The 20,410-nt window shown below is 43.9% G+C and overlaps 2 protein-coding genes across 3 annotated transcripts in view; both read right to left on the bottom strand.

Annotated features, from left to right (window-relative positions):
* The window catches only part of LOC124799323 (alpha-tocopherol transfer protein-like), a 160,738-nt gene extending 157,799 nt beyond the window's left edge, over positions 1 to 2,939 (bottom strand). The window contains exon 1 of the mRNA XM_047262915.1: positions 2,885 to 2,939. Within this exon, the coding sequence (XP_047118871.1) occupies positions 2,885 to 2,907 (23 nt within the window). The 5' untranslated portion in view covers positions 2,908 to 2,939. The remainder of the gene's footprint in view (positions 1 to 2,884) is intronic.
* A 714-nt stretch (positions 2,940 to 3,653) lies between these two features.
* The window catches only part of LOC124787805, a 42,256-nt gene continuing 25,499 nt past the window's right edge, over positions 3,654 to 20,410 (bottom strand). For both annotated transcript variants that reach the window (XM_047254730.1, XM_047254739.1), the window contains exon 2: positions 3,654 to 5,448. In XM_047254730.1, the coding sequence (XP_047110686.1) occupies positions 4,244 to 5,395 (1,152 nt within the window). In that variant the 5' untranslated portion in view covers positions 5,396 to 5,448 and the 3' untranslated portion in view covers positions 3,654 to 4,243. The remainder of the gene's footprint in view (positions 5,449 to 20,410) is intronic.

Raw genomic sequence — 20,410 nt, forward strand, 5'->3', positions numbered from 1 at the left:
AAATCCCTCCCCTTACATGCTGGATGTCGGTTGAAAGCTGTGCAATAAAGTATAAATGTCTGAAGCAGTGGACAGACACACACACACACACACACACACACACACACACACACACACACACACGTGCGTGCATGTCCAAATGTCCCGATTAGGATTACAGACAGCACGGACCAAAGGGCCTTGATCAGTGAAAAAATGTGAGGCCCTCTATATCTTCTTTAGAGTATTTTACTGCCTCATACAGAGCCAGTAACTTTTTACCACCCTTGTAATTTTTTTGAAAAACTGTGGAGATTGCTGGACATCATTCACTGTTTGTTGTAAAACTGTACCAATGGCAGTATCGCTAGCTTCAGCAGTCATAGGCTGACGGGCTGTAGGTGACGGGTGAACCAGGGTCACGGTGCTCTGTAATGATCATTTGATTTAATCAAAAACTCTTGACATTTCCTCTCATAATGTTACACCTAGATTCTTTCTTGTATTTTTCCCAGACAGGGTGTCGATTACAGGAGCTTGAATTGCCATGGCTTGTGGAATGTGATGCCACTAGAAGTCAATCATATCTAAGAATCTCCTAAGTTCTTTGCAAGCTGTGGGCCTAGGTGCCAGCTGAATTAACTTTGTTCCATCCTCCATCACCCTAATCCCCTCTGATCATACAGAATGTCCCAAAAATGTTACATTCTTTGGTTGTAGCTGATATATCTTGGTAATCACTACTACATCTAACTGTTCCAGGTTACAAGAAATATGTTGGAGGTGTTTTTCGTGCTCTTGTGGCAAAGGAGAAGAAATGAACACATTCTTGTTGTGTTATGAAAAACAAAATCGGAGTTTGTGCAGAGCAAAATCTATGAATCACTGCCACATCTGTGCCGTATTATTCAGTCCAGAAGGCATGTATGAGGCACATTCAATAAGTTGTGGGACATCAAGGAATATTCTTGTTTCAGCCCCTATGGTTTCATGAAGTTCCGATAGGTGGCGGTGCTATACATAGCCTTCAAAATGGTGTTCCAAGCAGAGAGCTGTCACTAAGTTTCTTTTGGTGGAAAATCAGAGTACACACACACACACACACACACACACACACACACACACACACACACCAATCCAACCTCCTGTGTGCCACCTAGTCTCACACAGCTGTGACTGGAATTTTGGGATGTGCAGTCACATCTATTGGTAGTGCTGACACACTTGTCCACCACTTGGGGGTACTCACAGGTGTGTGCCTGCTAGGTTTCTTGCCACCTAACAGAAGACCATAAAGAGCAACGACGAACCATCTGTGCAGTATTGCTTGCATGGTAAGAGGCTAATCACGACAATTTTTTTGTCGAACATTGTCACAGGTGATGAAACACGGGTTTATCACATCAAACTGGAAACAAAATGGCAATCCAGGGAGTGGCGCCACACCACCTCTCCTCTGAAGAAAAAGTGCTGGATTTTCTGCAGAATTATAAATATATTTTCAGTCATTTCACTTCACAATATAAATCAATAAAACACACACAACTTCTTCTCCATCCTCACAGTTCTAACTCAGCCAAACAACTGTCCTAAAAACAAAGATTTTCTTCCAACAACACACAGCAAAGAAATTACTATCATATATCAATCTATTTATGCATAATAATCTTTGGAACATACATTTCACAAATAAAATACAAATAATTGTTTATCTTTTTTGAAAAGTCCATAATCATCATTATAATTACATTAAGTATTGATAAATGTTGACATTTAAACATATTCGCATAGCTACGTAGTAGTGAATTTTTGGCTTTTATGTTTTCAGTATGGTATCGTTCATTTCATATGATCAAAGATCAGTTAGTACATTTATCTTACCATGAACAGTCGTCACAAAAATGCAAACCAACTTCTCATTCTCCATGACAATGCAACGGGGCACACAGCTTTGTGCAACTGAGAGCAGCTCACAAAATTTCACTGGACAGTTCTTCCTCATCCACAGATTTTGCACCTTCAGACTTCCACCTCCTTGGCCCAATGAAGGATGAACGCCTGAAGGATGTACTCCATGGAATGTGTATGGTGGGGATGTTATTTGTGCAGCTAGATGTTGGCTCTGATGTTGACTAGTAGAGTGATTATGATGTGGGCATACAGTTCCTCCCAAGTAAGGTGGCATAAAACTGTCGCATCGGACAGAGATTATGTTGTAAAATATAGTTTCATAGCCAGAAGAGTAAGGAATAATATGGTGCATTGGAATACTAAATAAAAGAAACCTGCTTTCAGAAAAAAAGTTTGTTGCTTACTTACTGAATGCTCCCACAAAAAATTCAAATAAATGAGAGTGGATAATAATAGCAGTTTAGAAATGCCCACAGTTGTCATCAGTCATCAGTATTTGCAAGTAAGCCTTCCAGCAGTCTATAATGCTGAATACTGAAGCATTGGATAAAGAGTGTGAGAAGTCTTGGATATTTGGTACTGGATAGCAAACAGAAATGACCCAAGAACTGAGGGCCCTATAGTCTCCACATATCCGAAAAGTACTTTTTTTGAGCCAAATGAATTGACAATGCTTATGTACTGTTTGAGAGGTGTAAAATGCCCTTGGTTAACAAATCATCTACCACGGCTTTCATGATCTGTAACTTGTCAAAGGAAAGATGCCGTGCCTTACAAGAGACAGGCAGTGTCTCTGTAGTTTCAGTCTGGCTGGTGACACTTTCACATGATTGAGGAACATCAGCTGTCACAACTTAGAATAATTTTTACTCTCACATTCCATTACTAGTTTTGTTACATAACAATTCCTATGAACTCTGTCACCCTTAATGCCATGGTGGGTCAGGGACAGGGAAACACTAAATGCACATGTATGGAATTTACTGTCACTAACCTGTACATCTGTACATACACCATAGGCGCAGAAGGAAGGTAGTTGTAGTGGGTAGTTGATGACATCCACAAAGATTCCAACAGGTTGACGCACTGCTGAGTGATGTCCACCACTTTTTAGCAGCAGCAGCAGCAGCATGTACGCCAGCAACATCTGCATCACTAACTTGTCAGGGTATCTATATTTGTTGTCATCCTCTGCATCGGTAATAAAATTCTGTACTCTGATTTATAGGTCCTTCGCTTCACACCAGATATCTGTGAAGCTGGGATCCTGTGAAGGAAGGCACTCAAAAGAGACGAGGTGTGAACGTTGTAATGACAAAAGTTGAAGTTTGACCTCTGTCAACTAGCTGAGTCACTTGTGCAGTAACTTCTGTATTGATTATTTAATTGGACAGATAAAAAATCTACTCACCGAGCAGCGTCAGAACACACACATGAAAGACAGTTGTAATTGGCAAGCTTTCAGAGCCAGTAGCTCCTTCTTCGGGCAGAAGGGTTGAAGGGGATGGAAGAGGGGTGAACAAAAAGGACTGGAGAGGTCTAGGAAAAGGGGTAGATTTTGGGAAAGTCACCCAGAACTGTGGGTCAGGGCAGACTTACTGTATGGAATGAGACCTCCTCTTACAATACCACTATATACAGCACAATACGCCAGTACTTTTAAACAAAATGACATACACAGTAAAGGTAATCAACATTTGATCAATACATTTTTCATTTTGTTCCTGGACCAAAAGTAATTTTGGGTCAGAGAGAGAGAGAGATGATATTTGAAAATATTTATTCACAAAAATACAAGTCTCATTTGTTATATATCACAACATACATGTATATGGACTTTCCAAAGGCAACTGTCATTGCAGAAACATTTCTTATTAATAAATGGCAGTAGGAGAATTACAAAGGTGACACTTGGAAACATCAGCCGTAAGGCACTGGCCTCATTTCTTTGTAAGACACATTGCATAAAAGATACAAAATAAATTTGTTGTACTATCAAAACAGGAACTCTCAGTATAAAATAATTACACAGAGTATGCCATGGTTACACAATTTTCATAGAAAGGAGTGATTGCAGGTACATTCTTCACTTCTCAAAGGAGAAAATAAAAAGTTCCTAAAATTTATATATGAGTTCTCTATAAACAAACATGTAATTTACTGAGCTTCATACCTGTCTTAATGCCAGACACAAAAGTCAGGCACTAACAAAAATGTCAGGTATGGAATACATACTAACTCTCATGTGGCAAGATGTATCACATCCGTGAGCATTCACAAGTATGAGGATATCTGTTGATTAAAGATATGCTCATTTTAAAAAAAATATAAATGAATACTTTTACTCCATACTTTACTGGAAATTTGCCCTCAGTTTCTTCTGCTCATACATCTCCAGGAATAATGCTAGCTTACTACTTATTCTTTTACACCCACCACCACGAAAAGAAGGACTCAAAAAACTGTTAGTAAATTCATCAATAAGAATTTGTGGTTCTGTTATTCCTTTCTTCTCATATACCGATTTTTTTATGAACTTCAATATGTCATCTTCTTCTAGCTGTTTAAACTGAAAATGGGCTACACTTCCACAAAAAATTAGACTGCTACCATCCAACTGTGTGCTGAAACTGTTATCAATGTCATTAACAATAAAATTTTGTTCAATGGTAAAAATGAAAATGAATATTACTTTAAGAAACTGCCTGTTCATTAATTCATAGTTTCTTTTCAATTCCAACATCATGTTTACATCACTTTTTTTCAGGTCGTCTATTATGACTAAATTATAACCACACAAAGACATGCGTTTGTCAATGTCACCTGCTGAGAGCTCAGAATGAACAGGTGCCATAAAATGGTGGACATTTTCTGACCATGGGAAAAACTGAGCTATTAGTGATGCGACATATGTTTTTCCAACACCAGAACTACCTGAAAATATCAGAAATTTTAAATCTGAATCCATAGGCGAATTCATGGTCTCTATAGTCCTTATTAACTGGTCTTTAATTTCATCTTGGCCAAAGATGTTTTCATCCAATACACCTCTAAGTTTTTCTATGTTAAACACTTTAGTGCAGGTGTTCTGAAACAGTAAATGAATACTTATCAAAAGAACACTCAGGATAAAGCACATTAGAAACAGTGTCCACCACCTACACCACTTCCTCTCTGGTTCCTTATGACTGTGCATGCTAGATGTGACCATACACTTTGGGGATTCTTCATGTGCAGATTGTGTGCTGAATGGGTATACAATTTCATCACACTTTAAAAAAACTGATGGTGAATTATATTCACCACTATTATTAATTCTATAGCCAATCCACCTCTGCCGCAAAATTGAAACTTCTTTACTACCTATATGCTTCACTGTTATTTCCTGCTGATATATCTGTCCAAAGCCAGCTGGTGAGAGCACAGTTTGTTTAACCCCCCTCTTACAGATAACTGTTGTTTTGATGGCGGTGTGGCCCATCTCATTTCCACAGGAAGTAGTCATTTTGTGCAACTGCTGTTTGTTCCTTTTATTTATGGGAGCATTCCTTACTGTCTCTGAAATGCAATGAAAATAAAATATTAACTCATTTTATCACAGTACTGGATCAAGGCATGTTTTTGTATAACGTAAGTTCAATTCTCACATACCACCAAGGTAATAGTTAGATATACGTTCTAATTCATAAAGTAAAATGTTCGTGTATTAAAATATTTGAGGCAGCTTACAAGTTTTCTTTCTCTTGTGTGTGCACTTGTCAACAACTCTGTGTTTCTGTTATTTGATGAGTGGTCTCCCTTAGTCTACAATTATTTACCTTCTACCAGAACTTTTGGGTTTTAAATTAGTTTGTTTTTGGATAAATGTGGCTTTTCAGGTGCACTTGCAAGTAAAGGGATCCATACTGACTTTCTTTGTCAGTGAAGCGGAGGTTGTTGAAAAGCAGGAGTATGCATTGCCTTGTACTCCTTTTTCCATCAGTGGAGAACGTCAATTTTGTTACCTTTAGTTTTTGCATCCCTTTTCTCTGCAAGGCATACAAGGCATGCAAGGCATTCACACGTCCACGTAGCACAGTTTCCCAACCAGTTAACACAGACTGAAGGTCAAAGGCTGCTCGCTACATCCACCATATGGTGCCTGACTTCTATACATGAGGGTAGTATGCCCATACCTTTTACATTTATAAAATGTTTGGGATTTGGAATATGCAGATGAATTAGGAGTGCAGAGGGAATTTCACTGTTAAATGGAGAGTACAGACATGGTAAAAGAGACGATGATAGAAGAAGAAATGAATGTCAAATTGGAAGATATAGGGGATTCAATATACGAAGCAGAGTTTGACAAACTTGTAAGCCACTTGATGTAACTATCAAGAGAGATCAACATTCCACTGGAATTTCTAAAATCATTGGGGGAAGTGCCAACCAAATTGTTATTCCAGTTATTGAGTAGAATCTACGAGACTGCCATCCATGGGACCATCAAACTCTTGAGAGAATATATCCATGCAATCTCAAAGACATCAAAGGCGAAAAATGCAAAAATTATCATACAGTTGGCTAAACATCTCATGCAGCCTAGTTACTGATAAGAATATTATATAGAAGAAATGAAAAGAAGTTTAAAGAGCAATTAGATGACAATCAGTTTGGCTTTAGGAAATATAAAGACCCAGAGAAGCCATCCCAAGGCTTCGCTTGATGATGTAGGAAGACATCAGAAAAAATCAACACTCCTTCATAGAATTTTTCAGCCCAGAAAATTGAATGCCAAGATAACATGGCACAAGATGTCTGAAGTTCGAGAGAGAGAGAGAGAGAGAGAGAGAGAGAGAGAGAAGCTGCATGGAAACGCAGATAATATAATATACAACACATATAAGAACCAAGACAGAACATTAAAAATGGCAGACGAAGAGAGGAGTGTTCAGACTGGGGGGGAGTGAGGAGGGGGGGAGGAGTGAGGAGTCATGCAAGGGTGCAGACTTTCTCCCCAACTGTTTAACATGAACCACAAAAGCAAAGAATAGATGGAAATTTCAGGAATGAGATTCAAATGCATGATATCAATGATACGATTCATTAATGGCATTCCTATCCTCGGTGACTGTGAGAAAAAATTACAGGTGTTGTTGAAAAGAATGAACTGTAAAATCTGCACAGAAAACAAAATAAATGAAAGATGAAAGTAATTCTGATTTTAAAAAAAAAGAGACCCCGAGATCAGTGATCAACTAGGAAACAAAATTTGGGACTCCACGGTGGGTGGACTGAAAGAATTCTGCCAACTTGAAAGGAAAATAACACATAATAGCTGAAGTGAGGAAGAAAACAGAAACAGACTATTGCCACAAAAACAGCATTCCTCACTAAAAAGAGTCTACTAGTGTCAAATATAGGTCTAAATTTCAGGAAGAAATATCTGAGAGAATGTATGTCCGTACGAAAGTGAATAATGGACAGCGGAAAAACCAGAAAAGTGGAGGATCAAAGCATTTGAGATGATGTGTTATTACTGACAATTAAATTGACTGATAAGATAAGAAGTATGACTCTGCAGCTGAGTGATCAGTGCAATTTACTGCCATGTGGAGGACCTGGGTTTGATTCCCACTTAGGCAGGGACTTTTTCCTTGGTGGGAGGACTGGAATGATGCACCCAGCCTCTTGAGGAGCTACTTGACCGAGTACTAGTGGCTCCAGGTCACAAAAACTGATGACGGTCAGGAGAGTGGCGTGCTGATCCCACACACCTCCATACTGCATCCAATGGCAGAGGGTGACACAGCAGTCAGTCAGTACCGATGGGCCCACATGGACCTGTGGAGGATGTTTACATTTACATTATGATAAGGAATGAAGAGTTTCTCTACAGAAACAGCGAGGAAAAGAACGTGCAGAAAATACTAACTAGAAGAAGGGATGGGACAATAGGACATGTATAAAGACATCAGGGAGTAGCTTCCACGATTACAGAATGAACAGTGGAGAACAAAAACGTTGGGGAAGATGGACAGGAATATATGCAACAGATAATTGAGGATGGAAATGGTAGGTTGGCTACATCAAACCAGTCTGAAGAATGATCCTTGAAAAAGTATTTTGCCTTTCCTGCATGAAACACTGCTAGGTTCTCTAAACTGAACCTGTACAATGTTCCCCATCAGTCACTTGTAATTTCATAAGGATACAGATTGTTTCTTTTGCTGTCCTGAGACCTTTAGAATGCACACATCAGCTTAATCGGACTATGATGTGATCTACCCTTGCTTTGACATTACAATATTTGAGTAATCACCAGCTTGCTGTATAGTGTTTTTTGACTATGCTGAGTATCCATTTTGGCAGCTTTCTCTTGGGAACTAATCTTTCAAGGAAGTGTAACCAGAGTGGGATGTGACTGTTTAGATGGAGAGTAATGAGCAGTCGCTGTGAGAGTTGAAAGGCCACCTACAGAAAAGAAGAATGCTGCGACTAACAGAACAAGTCTTTTTAGTTCTAAAACTCTGGGACAAGAGGTTGTGGAACACCAAACAATATGGCAGGTATTAAAAGAAGAATGGACAAGACAACTTCTTAATTCTCTGAGGATGTATCTATCATACCGGCCATATGGTGGAAGAGACACTGAACACAAGGTATCTTCAACAATTTATAAATAACGACAGTAAGAGCTGGAGCTGTAATTCTTGAAAACAGGCTGTTGCTACCATGCTTGTTCTTCCTATAGAGGATACAGTCTCTTAGCATAGTAGCAGGAGAATCTTTAAAGCATATTTTCTGCAAACAGGAGCCTTATTGCCTTCCCAGTGCTATCAGGTTTAGGTGGCACGCATGTGAGTTTTTCATCCCTTTGGATCTACAGCAGGATGGAAGCCATTTATCCTCTCAACCATGGTGAAGTGCACCAGCATTAGGGGGAGCAGTAGGTGGGCTACCTGGTTTGTCTATAAAATAAATTGTACAAACTGTCAAAAGATAATGAAAGTGGTTTGTAATCTTCAGACTTAAAAGCAACCACCTACATTTTTCCTTTGGTCTTCACTGTGGTTTTCTCTCTACTTACCTGTGTAGGCAAGGTTGATTTTCGATTAACTTCCATCAATTCTGCATAAATGCTTCCTTGACTACTTATTGCAGTAATCTTTGGTTTGGGAGCAGGTATGGGAAATCTAACGTGTTACACTGTAATGTATCTGCAAGTATAGATATGTAAGCTGATTGAACTGATCTGTTTCTGTACACATTTATTGTTTTCATGCTGTGACTTCTTTCAGGGCAAAGTCAAATGGTGGGTGTAAAATATGAAGGCTGCACAACCTTGAACATTCAATTAGCTTCACCACAGGTGATTTTACAGGTCACTTTTCTGCTTCTTGGTATATACCAGACATTCTCTGTTTCAAATGGAATGATCACTCCAACAGTTAATGCACATTGGTGTGTAACTATATGAGAATTCTGTTCCATGTACTGCTGATCCATACCTACCACACGATGATTCACCTGTAGCTGCTACAGTGGTGTACCCAAATTTCTCATATTTGAAGCACCTTATTTAATTCTGTATAATAGGTCACATCTCAGGGTGGATATATTCAAGAAATCATTCCCATTGTCAAGGAAGTTATAAGTATAACTACATCTGATGGCTAAGAGGAACAAATTTTATCACAATGAAAAGATTTAAGCTATATTACCAATGAATGTATTTATGAGTGACAGATATATCAAAGCTAGAACTACTTTTTTTATTTGCCTAATGTGTCAATTCCATTTCAGTACATATATATATTATTTTATACCAACATCTAAAAATCTCTGCTCATCTTCATCACAATCACAGTTAAGCTGTAGAGAATTTAAGTAATTTGTAAAGGGTAAATCTGGAAAGAGTTCCCTACACTGTGGCTATGCCATTTCTCCTAAATTTACTGTTCCAGTATGTACAGTACTTCTGGGAAGTCAGGAGAGAGGTAATGGTGGAAGTAAATTGCGTGGGTGGGTCATGAGCTGTGTCTGGGTGGCTTAGTTAATGACAGCATTGCCTGTGATAGGCAAGGTTCCAGGATGGTGTCCCAGTAAAGCACATGGTTCTGATCTGTTAGGAAGTTTCACTAAATAATTTGACATGATGCATTTGCACTGAAAATATCCTCTGTAGTTTAAGAGTGTTGTCCAACAAAATTGATCTGCACGATACCAAACTAAATCACATTAACTGTAAGTCAGGTATTGGTTCTGGACAATACTCTAACTGTTAAGGAAGTTGCAATGGACTTCTGGAAGCCTCTCAATCTAATGTCTTTCTCTTATTTTGTCATCATTAATAAGGGAGTAGACTTGTCCACTGAAGCAGAACTGTGTTAAGGAAATGAAAGTACTGCATTCAATTGCTGTATTATTCAGCTTCTGAAATAATTATGTCCCTATCATCAACTTTATACTATTGGCACACTCACTCAGAGTTTATGGAGCTGCAGTGTGTTTCACAGCATGAAGCTGTCGGGCAGAGTTCTTTCTTCGGAGGAGTAGGAGGAGGGGGTAAAAGCAATACAGTAATCTTCTGGCACAATAAAAGAAATGCTGAAAGCATGGGAATTGGTTGCACTGTAAAATTAAAAAGCAATACCTCAATAAAGCAGTGGCTATGCATGCTACAAATTTATTTGGCAATGACGCTGTGTCACATTTTCGCCAAGTGTTGAAGCATTGGCAGAAACAAATGACTACACATAGCTTCCTTGTAAAAAAGAATTAGTTGTGTATCATGAATAATAAAGTACATAACACTGTATGTATAATTTTCTTTGAATAAATGGCATGAATAAGATAAAACTTTTAGTACTTTTTCTGCATGGACTGCATTGTTGTATTTTACATTAATTTATATGCGATATTCACTTAATGAGTGTTTGCTCTACGAGTAGGATGCTGGAACGAATTATTTTCACTTTGCGAGGTTCTACTGTACAAAGGGTGTTAAACAAATAACACGACAATTTTTTTCCAAAAGCATGATGGTTTTATTCAGGATTTCAATACATCATATTATTCCACACTATTCTGGCTACAAAACATAATCTGCATTCAATGCAACAGCCTTGCAGCACCTTACCGGGATGGCTTGCATGCCCACATGCTACAACTGCACTGGTTGAAATCAGAGTCAACATCTTGCTACATAAATAACCTTCCCATTATCCATAGATTGCTTTCTGTGGAGTGTATCCTTCATTAGGCCAAACAGAAGGAAATCAGAGGGCGTGAGATTGGCCTGTAGGGTAGATGAGGAAGAACAGTCCAATGGAGCTTGTGTGAGGCCTTGCATTATCATGGAGAAGGACGAGTTTATTTGCATTCTGTGGCAACAAACACATGCTGAAATCATTTCTTCAGTTTTGTGAGGGTAGCGTAATACACACCAGAGTTGATCACTGCTCCATGAAGGAGGACATCAAACAGAATAACCCCTTCAGAATACCAGAAGACTGTCGCCATGACTACCTGCTAAGGTTGTGGGTTTGAAATTTTCTTTGGAGGACAGGCAGTGATTGGTTGATTAATTGAGAGGGTTCATGGGACTGAATGGTGAGGTCATCAATACCGTGATTCCGAAGCTACTCACAGAAGAAAGACAGTACATTAAAAGTGGATGGATCCAGTCAGGGGGGTCAAATTATGAAATAGTGAAGTTAATGCACACACAGTGAAAGGCATAAAATGTGAGACCAAATCTAAAATCTGAAAAAAAAAAAGAACGGTCTCCCCATGGGAGAGTGGTCATGGGGTCCCAGACCGAGAAGACACAAAGAGAGGTCCCAACCACAACCATCCTGCCCCTGCTCCAGGAGTAAAGCAAAACCTTATATCTGCAAATAAAAACAACTTTCACAGAGGAAATTGAGGCCCAGTTCAACCATCTATGACTAGCCTGCTAATATTAAAATTAAGGAATCTGGAAGACTATACTTAACACAAATGGCCAAAAGAAGGGAACATTCCACCAATATGGGGAATACCATCCCCACATTGTGGGGTCGGTTCGTTACACAGGAGGAAGCAATGGGTGAACCTGGTATGACCAATGTGTAGATGGCATAAAACAGTGGACCCCTTCCCAGAGGAGCAGAAGAAAGAGCACCAAACTGCAGTAGCCTCCTTGATGGCACGAAGTTTATTACTGTGAGCAATAGTGCACCACATGTCATTCCACTTTTAGGCAAAGAGACATCTGATGTAAATCCGCATATCCAAAGCTGGAATCATGAAAGGGAATGGAGGGTAAGTGTATGCTTCTCTAGCCAAATGGTCAGCCAGTTCATTCCCTGGGATGCCCACATGACTTGGGACCCAGAGAAAGACAAGTGAGCAGGGGGCACGTCTGAGGGCAGAGAGAAGGTCATGGATAGCAGAGAGCAAAAGGAGACAGGAGTAGCATTGGTTGACAGCCTGCAGGCTGCTCACTTCAATACAAATTAAGACACTGTGGAGGGAGACCTCAGAAACAAAATGGATGGCTCTGTGAATGGCTAGAAGCTCTGCTGTGAAAACACTACATGATCCCAGCAATAAATGGTATTCTAACCAGTAGGAGACATGAAAGCGTATCCCACCTTATCAACTGTCTTAGAACCCCCAGTGTAGCAGATGGTGGCACCCTGGAACTCTGCAAGGATGGCACATACAAGACACCAGAAAACCAAAACAGAGGCCTCAGGACCCCAGAGTAGATCGGTCCTAATCCCTGGTCTAGCCACTATTCAAGGGGGAAGTATGGGAGGAAATACATGGACCGCATTCAGTGAGTGGAGATGGAGATCCCGACAGGGGGAAGTAAGACCCAGTCCAACTGGTGATCCCATCTGTGGGTGGTTGTCAGGAGGTGCATAGAGGAGATGGGACACGGACGGTCAAGGAATTGACGAATGGCGATTGCGTAAGAAACCAGGAGTTGGTTCCATCATATTTGTAGAGGGGGAATCCCACTTCTGCGAGGAGACTGTTAACAGGTCGAGTGGGAAAGGCACCAATAGCCAGATGCACCCCACAATGGTGAACAGGGTCAAATACTCACTGATTGGAAGGAGCCGCTGAGCCATAAACCTGACTGTCATAATCTAATCTGCGCAAGACCAGAGCATGGTAAAGATGGAGAAGAGTGCTACGTTCTGCACCCCAAGGTATGTGGGCCAGGAGGCGCGAGCATTAAGCTTCCGCAGGTATGTAGTCTTTAGATGGCAAGTATGGGGCAGCCACAGCAGCTTTTTATCAAAAATAAGGACCAAGGAGAGGGACAGTGCTACAACATTGAGGAGCTGGTTGCCTAAATAAAGTTCTGAAATGGGATGTACAGTGGGTCGATGAAAAAAATGCACAACCCGTATTTTTGAGGGAGAAAACTGAAAGCTATGGGATATGGCTCATGCAGAGGCCCGTTGGATGGTGCCTTGGACCCAGCGCTCAGCAGATGCTACCAAGTGTGAGCTGCACTAGATGCAAAAATTGTAGACGTACAACGCTGGAATAACCACAAGCCCAACAGAGGTTACAAGCCTACTGATGGCTATGAGGAGGAGTGTAACACGCGATACAGAACCCTGTGGGATACCTTTTTCCTGAATCAGAGGGGTGCTGAGTGAAGTGCCAACTCGAACCTGGAAGAGCCGGTGAGAAAAACACGTGGATAAAAATCCGAAGGGGGCCAACGGAAGCCCCAGTCATGTTGGCTAACTAAAATATGATGATGCCACACCACGTCATATGCCTTATGTAGGTCAGAGAAGACCGCAACAAGGTGCCAGTGATTAATAAAAGCCCGTCAGATTGCTGTTTCCAATCTGAGTAAATGGTCAGTTGGAGATTGTCCTTACCAGAAGCCACACTGATACGGGGACAATAGGCCCCAAGATTTGAGCACCCAACATAATCTGAAGCTAACCATCCTCTCGAGGAGTTTACAAAGTATATTCATCAGGTTAATCGGGCGATAGCTGTCGACAGACAAGGTTCTTGCCGGGCTCAAGGGTAGGGATAACTATACTGTCTCGCCACTGCAACAGGAAAGGACCCGTGAGCCAAATGCGGTTGAAGATCCTGAAGAGATTTTGCCTCTGGGGAACATCCAGGTGTTGGATCATTTGATTGTGGATGGAATCCGGGTCTGGGGCCATGTCACGTGAAGAGGTAAGAGCCTGCAAGAATTCCCATTCAATGAAGCATTCATTATAGGGTTCTGCATGGTGCAGGTTGAAACAGGAGGGTCTATTCAACGAGGTGTTTCTGCCGGAGAAAGGTAGCAGGACAAGAAGGGGGCACCCATGCCATCGCAAAGTGTGTTGCGAGGTGTTCTGCAAGGACCAATGGATCAGTGCACAGAGCACCTTGGAGGTTAAGACCCTGGACAGTTGACTGTTGCTGGCAGTCCAGAAGGCTACTGAGCTTGGACCAAACCTGCGATGAAGAGGCATACGTTCCCAGGGAGGAAACTGTTGTGACAGTGCCACGACATTTAACAGTGCCGCCACGACAGTAAGCGCAAACGGCGATAGAGGCGCTCCGCAACTCGGCTGGGCGCGGGAGCGCCACCTAGCTACGAACGGCGCCGGCCGCATGTCACGGCACGGCAGTCGAATAAGAGATACTGAGTTGTTATCATGTAACGAGCTATTGTTTCTAAGTGAGTGTGTTTAAATATCCACGTAATTATTGGTGATCAAAGGTTATAACACTTTTTGGCGACGAGGATGGGATATTTTCACTGCGTTGTGGATTTGTGTGTTCGTGACGGGGCAGACATGGAACAGCTTATGCAAGTGCATTGAACAACAAACACAGCTGACGGCTGCTATTCAGGCGTTGTCGACGTCGCTTACCCATCGTCTGTCTTCCTCTTCTCCGCCTCCATACCCTCCTTACAACGAGGCTGCTGAAGATTGGGAGGATTATGAGAAGCGTTTGCGGCAACACTTCTTGGCTTTCGGCATTGTCGACGCTCCTATGTGTAAGCCGTTATTTCTATCTTGGATTTCCCCACAGACCTATCAGCTGCTATTTCAGTTAGCCTCTCTGCGGGAACCTGCCCCTCTGTCCTTCCAAGAAATGTGTGACTTATTGTCTAACTATTACTGAAAAAACACCCACGTCGTTGCCGCCCACGTGGCGTTCTACCGGTGACGTAAACAGCCCCATCAATCTTACCGGACTTGGGCGACGGAACTACATCGTCTGAGTAGGAAATGTCAGTTTGTCACGGACACTCATCATGAGTCCTATGCTGATTCAATGGTTAGGGATGCTATTCTACGGCTAGCTCCTGATAAAGAAGTTCGGCAACGTGCCCTACAACTGCCAAACCCGTCGTTGTCGGAAGTTCTAAGCATCGCTCAATCCTTTGAAGTGTCTCACGCTGCTGGCGCGCAAATAGACGCGTGGTGTGTTGTAGGCGCTGTACAGTCAACTTTCGACACGGACAATTTGCCTGTTTCACAGGAGAACGAAGATGTGGCGGCGGTTCACTCGCGTAAACAACGTCCCATTGGGCCGCAATGCTCGCAGCGAAAACAGCAACCACAGCAGCAGGTTCGTTCCGCACTTCCTTCTTGTCCACGTTGTTTCGTACAGCATGACAGGGTCGCGTGTCCAAAACGTTGGGCCACGTGTAATTCATGTAGGAAAAAAGGCCACATTGCTTCTGTGTGTCAGTCCCCTAAAGTTCCTGTCAACGAGGGCGAGGCATCGGACATGGATGTTAACTGTGTGCTTTCTCAAACAAATAAGTTGTTTGTTACTGTTCATGTTCTGGATAAAGACATTTGCATGCAAGTGGACACTGGATCTGCAGTAACTCTCATTAGTTCTCGCACGTATTTGGAGTTGGGCTCCCCTCCCTTGTCTCCAGTTACGCGAAATCTGAGAACTTATAATAAACAGAAAATTCCTATCATTGGCCAGTTTGATGCTTCCACTGCCTACAAGTCTGTTGTTAGGCCCCTCACGTTTTATGTGGTGGATCATGCGGGCACTGAAAACCTGTTCGGTTATGATGCTTTCCAGTTGTTCGGGTTCTCCATTGAAGATGATGTGCACCTCATATCTGAGAATATTCCGTATCAACAGCTGGATGGATTGTGCTCTGAATTTTCGTCCATGTTCTCTGCTGGTCTGGGTCGTGCCAAGGATTTTGAAGCCCACATTACTCTTAAACCTACAGCTCACCCTAAGGTTTTCCGGGCATGCCCTATTCCGGTGGCGTTGCGTGCACCTGTCAAGGCTGAGATAGACAGGTTAACAGCTTCAGGGATTCTCCTTCCTGTTACCTCCAGCGAATGGGCATCGCCAATCGTGGTGGTTTCTAAACCAAACGGGAGTCTGCGATTGTGTGGTGATTTTAAAGCCACTGTCAACGCTCAGAGCCTCCTTGACACTTATCCTCTTCCCCGTCCTGAGGAGTTATCTACCAAGCTCGCTGGGGACCAGTTCTTTTCCAAACTTGACTTATCGGAGGCGTACCATCAGTTGCTGTTGGATGATTCTTCCAAGGAATTTCTCGTCATCAACACTCCTTGTGGGTTGTATCAGTACCAGCGGTTACCATTTGGCATCGCTAGCGCGCAGGCCATTTTTCAGCAGTTTTTGGAACAGCTCACGGCTTCCGTTCCTGGCTGCATGAACTATCTGGATGACATTGTAGTCACGGGGGTCTCCACTGAGGAGCACCTTCGCAATTTGCGTTCACTGTTTCGGGTTTTGCATTCGGCTGGGTTGAGGTGCAATCTGGACAAGTCACAGTTCTTCCAACCCTCCATTGTGTATCTTGGTTTCCACTTGTCCCATGAGGGTATACGTCCTCTACATTAGCACGCTGCGGCCATTAACGCTCTACCCCGGCCGTCTATGGTCAAAGAACGTCAGGCGTTTCTAGGCAAGATTGCTTATTATCACAAATTCATTCCATCCGCGGTGGCGGTAGCTCATCCTCTGCATCAGCTGTTACGCAAAAACGTCTCTTTCTGTTGGTCCGACGAGTGTGAGCAGGCTTTTGTCCGCCTGAAGGGTCATTTACAGTCGGCGCCTTGTCTTACCACATTCCGTCCGGGTCAGCACTTGGTTCTGGCGACTGACACGTCACAGTATGGCCTGAGGGCTGTTCTCACCCATCGGTATGAGGATGGGTTGGAACGACCCATCGCCTATGCTTCCAAGACCCTCAACGATGTGCAACGGCGTTACTCTCAAATCGAAAGGGAGGCGCTCGCTATCATTTATGCTCTCAAAAAGTTCAGCGTTTTTTTGTATGGTTCTAAGTTTCACCTCATAACCGACCACAAGCCGCTGGTCTCTCTGTTCAGCCCATCGGCGTCGCTTCCGGATAAGGCAGCTCACCGCCTGCAACGTTGGGCCTTATACTTGTCTCGTTTTCACTATGAGATTCACTATCGCCCCACGGCCCAGCACACCAACGCTGACGCATTGTCGCGATTGCCGATGGGCCCCGACCCGGTTTTCGATCGTGATGAACTACTCTGTTTCCACATTGATGAGGAAGAACGTCGTGCGGTCGAGGGTTTTCCACTTACAGGTTCGCAGGTGGCGTCGGCTACTGCGTGGGACCCGGTACTGCATCAGGTGATCGGTTTTGTTCAACGGGGTTGGCCGGACAGGACCAAGGGCCGGGCATCGTATCTCCTTCGCAACTACCATGCCTTGCACTTTCGTCTGTCTGTTCGTGATGGTGGTGTTCTTCTGGCCACGGATGGCGCATCTCCATGGATCGTGGTGCCAGCCTCTCTTCGCAAAGATGTTCTCAAACTGTTGCATGAAGGCCATTGGGGTATTTCTCGGACTAAGTCCCTGGCCCGCAGGCAAGTTTATTGGCCCGGTATTGATTCAGACATTGCCCACATGGTTGCTGCGTGTGGTCAGTGTGCTCAACAACTGGCTGCACCTCGTACAATGCCCTCTCCGTGGCCCGATCTGGCGCAGCCGTGGGAACGGGTGCACACTGACTTTGCCGGCCCTGGCTACTGTTGATTGACGCCTTCTCGAAGTTTCCGTTTGTTGTTCGATGTCCGTCGCCCACCACTGCAGCGACGACGCTGGCTTTGTCCAAAATCTTTGCGCTAGAAGGTCTTCCATCCATGATCGTCACGGACAATGGCCCTCAGTTCTCTTCGCAGGCCTTCCGTGATTTTTATACTGGACAAGGGATTCATCATTTTACAGCACCGCCCTTCCATCCGCAATCGAATGGGGAGGTCGAGCACCTTGTCCGCACTTTCAAAAGCCGGATGAACTCTTGCATGGCCACCAACTGCGCACTCTACTGCACCTGCTTCACCCTGTCAGGCCATGTGCTGTGTCCCCTAGTGCGGGAAAATACTCTGTGGGCGCCGACGTGTGGGCACGAGGGTATGGATCTCGCCCTAAATGGATTCCAGTGATGGTCAAGGCTCTTCGCGGCTGCTGGATTTGTGAAATACGTATGGACGACGGCATGGTTGTTCGCCATTACGACCAGATGCGCCCACGAGTGGTGGCCACGCCCCTTCCTTCGCCTCCAACAGCCCGAGAAGGCAGTCCTGTCGCTGCTGCTGATCTACCGTACGTGTTGATGCAGCCGACGTCGCTACCGCTTCCGAGTACGCCGGAACCAACCCCAGTCGCGATGCCACCTTCTCCGGGACCCATCTCGCTGGAGCACACCCCCAAGTCCACGACACCCATGGATGCTGCTCCGGAGTTTTCACCCATCATCTCGTCCAGGAGGCACGTTCCACGCACGAGCTTCCGTCCTGGACATTTTCGACCATACTCTCGTGTCTCTCCGCGGGATCTTCTCGGGGCCTCACAAGAGGCCATGGATGTCTACGCACTGTCCATGTCTCCAAGGAAGTGAGTGTGTTTTTTTTTTCTTTTTTTTTTCTTCAAGGGGGGAAAAGTGTTGTGACAGTGCCACGACATTTAACAGTGCCGCCACGACATTTAACAGTGCCGCCACGACAGTACGCGCAAACAGCGATAGAGGCGCTCCGCAACTCAGCTGAGCGCGGGAGCGCCACCTAGCTACGAACGGCGCTGGCCGCATGTCACGGCACGTCAGTCGAATAAGAGATACTGAGTTGTTGTTATGTAACGAGCTATTGTTTCTAGGTGAGTGTGTTTAAATATCCACGCAATTATTGGTGATTAAAGGTTATAACAGAAACATAGTGCTCCCAGCATTCCTTTTTACTCTGCTTAATAAGGTAACAAGCCTTAGCATGGAGATGCTCAAAAGTGAGGAGATTGGTCTGTGATGGGGGCTGCAGTGCCTGTCGATGGGTCTGGACAGCGACTGCTAAATCATTGGTCCACCATGGTAACAGTCAACAACAAGGGGCATCTGTGGATACGTGGACAGCAGTACCAACAGCATGAAGAACAGTGGCAGAGACACTTTGCATGACCACATCAATGCAATATGAGAGAGAGATGCCGAAGTGCACAGCAGACATATATATAAGGCCAACAGGCCCTGCAGAATGCCCATTGTGGGGCACTGTCCGCCTGGCGGCAGCAGCAGGGAAACAACAGAATCATCGCAAAGTGGTCACTGTCACAAAGATCATTATGGGAGGACCAATGTAGGGAAGCCGTGAGAGCAGGGGAGGAGACTGTGAGATAGATAGCATAAAGGTGGCTTGAGCGCCACTGAAGTGGGTAGGGGAACAATCATTGGGAGACACAAATCAAAGCCTGTAATATATTAGTCAATTAGGAGACCTCAACCCCTTGAAGTGGCACTCCCTCACAGTGGCACTTAAGTCCCAAAAGAGGAGAAATGGGGGTAGGACCTGCTGTATTACGGAAGACAGTTCAACATGAGAAAGTGGCCTACCTGGAGGAAGGTAGACACTGCAAACGGTGACTGCCAAAGTCGTTTGCATTCTAATCACTATTGCTTCAAAGTTGGTACGAAGGGGGATCCGGTCACTAATGACATCAGAGTGAACCAAAGTGCAGTCCCCACTAGATGCTAACTCGGGACCAGCACGGTTCCAACAGAATGCCTGATAACCATGATATGTTGGAGAGTGGTCATCACATAAGTGCAATTCTTGAAGAGCAAGACAGAATGCAGAATAGGAGGAAACAAGACATTGTATTTCCGATAGGTGAAAATAGTATCTGTTGCAATTCGACTGGATGACCGTATGGTGAGAGTCCAGGTTAGTCATAAAGAAGCTGAGAGGAGGTGTCACCCGGTCAGTGGTCATCACAGACAAGGATGGGGTGGTATCCATAAATAAGACGTCAGACTCAGGTTGTGAGGGGGGAGATGGCACCTCCGGAGGCAGCGGGGATGGGGGGGCATTGTCTTGGAACTTAGGTTTCTTGTCTTTCGGGGGTGGAGAATGGTAGGGCGGCACAGAGGAAGTACAGGCGTCTGCAAGATCCGGAACCGAAAGAGAGCGGGCGACCTTGGGGTGCACAGATGGTGTGCCTCGTGGCCGTGTTGTGGTAGGAGGTTTCC

Source organism: Schistocerca piceifrons, chromosome 1 (genome assembly GCF_021461385.2).
Source record: "Schistocerca piceifrons isolate TAMUIC-IGC-003096 chromosome 1, iqSchPice1.1, whole genome shotgun sequence".
NCBI lineage: Eukaryota > Metazoa > Arthropoda > Insecta > Orthoptera > Acrididae > Schistocerca > Schistocerca piceifrons.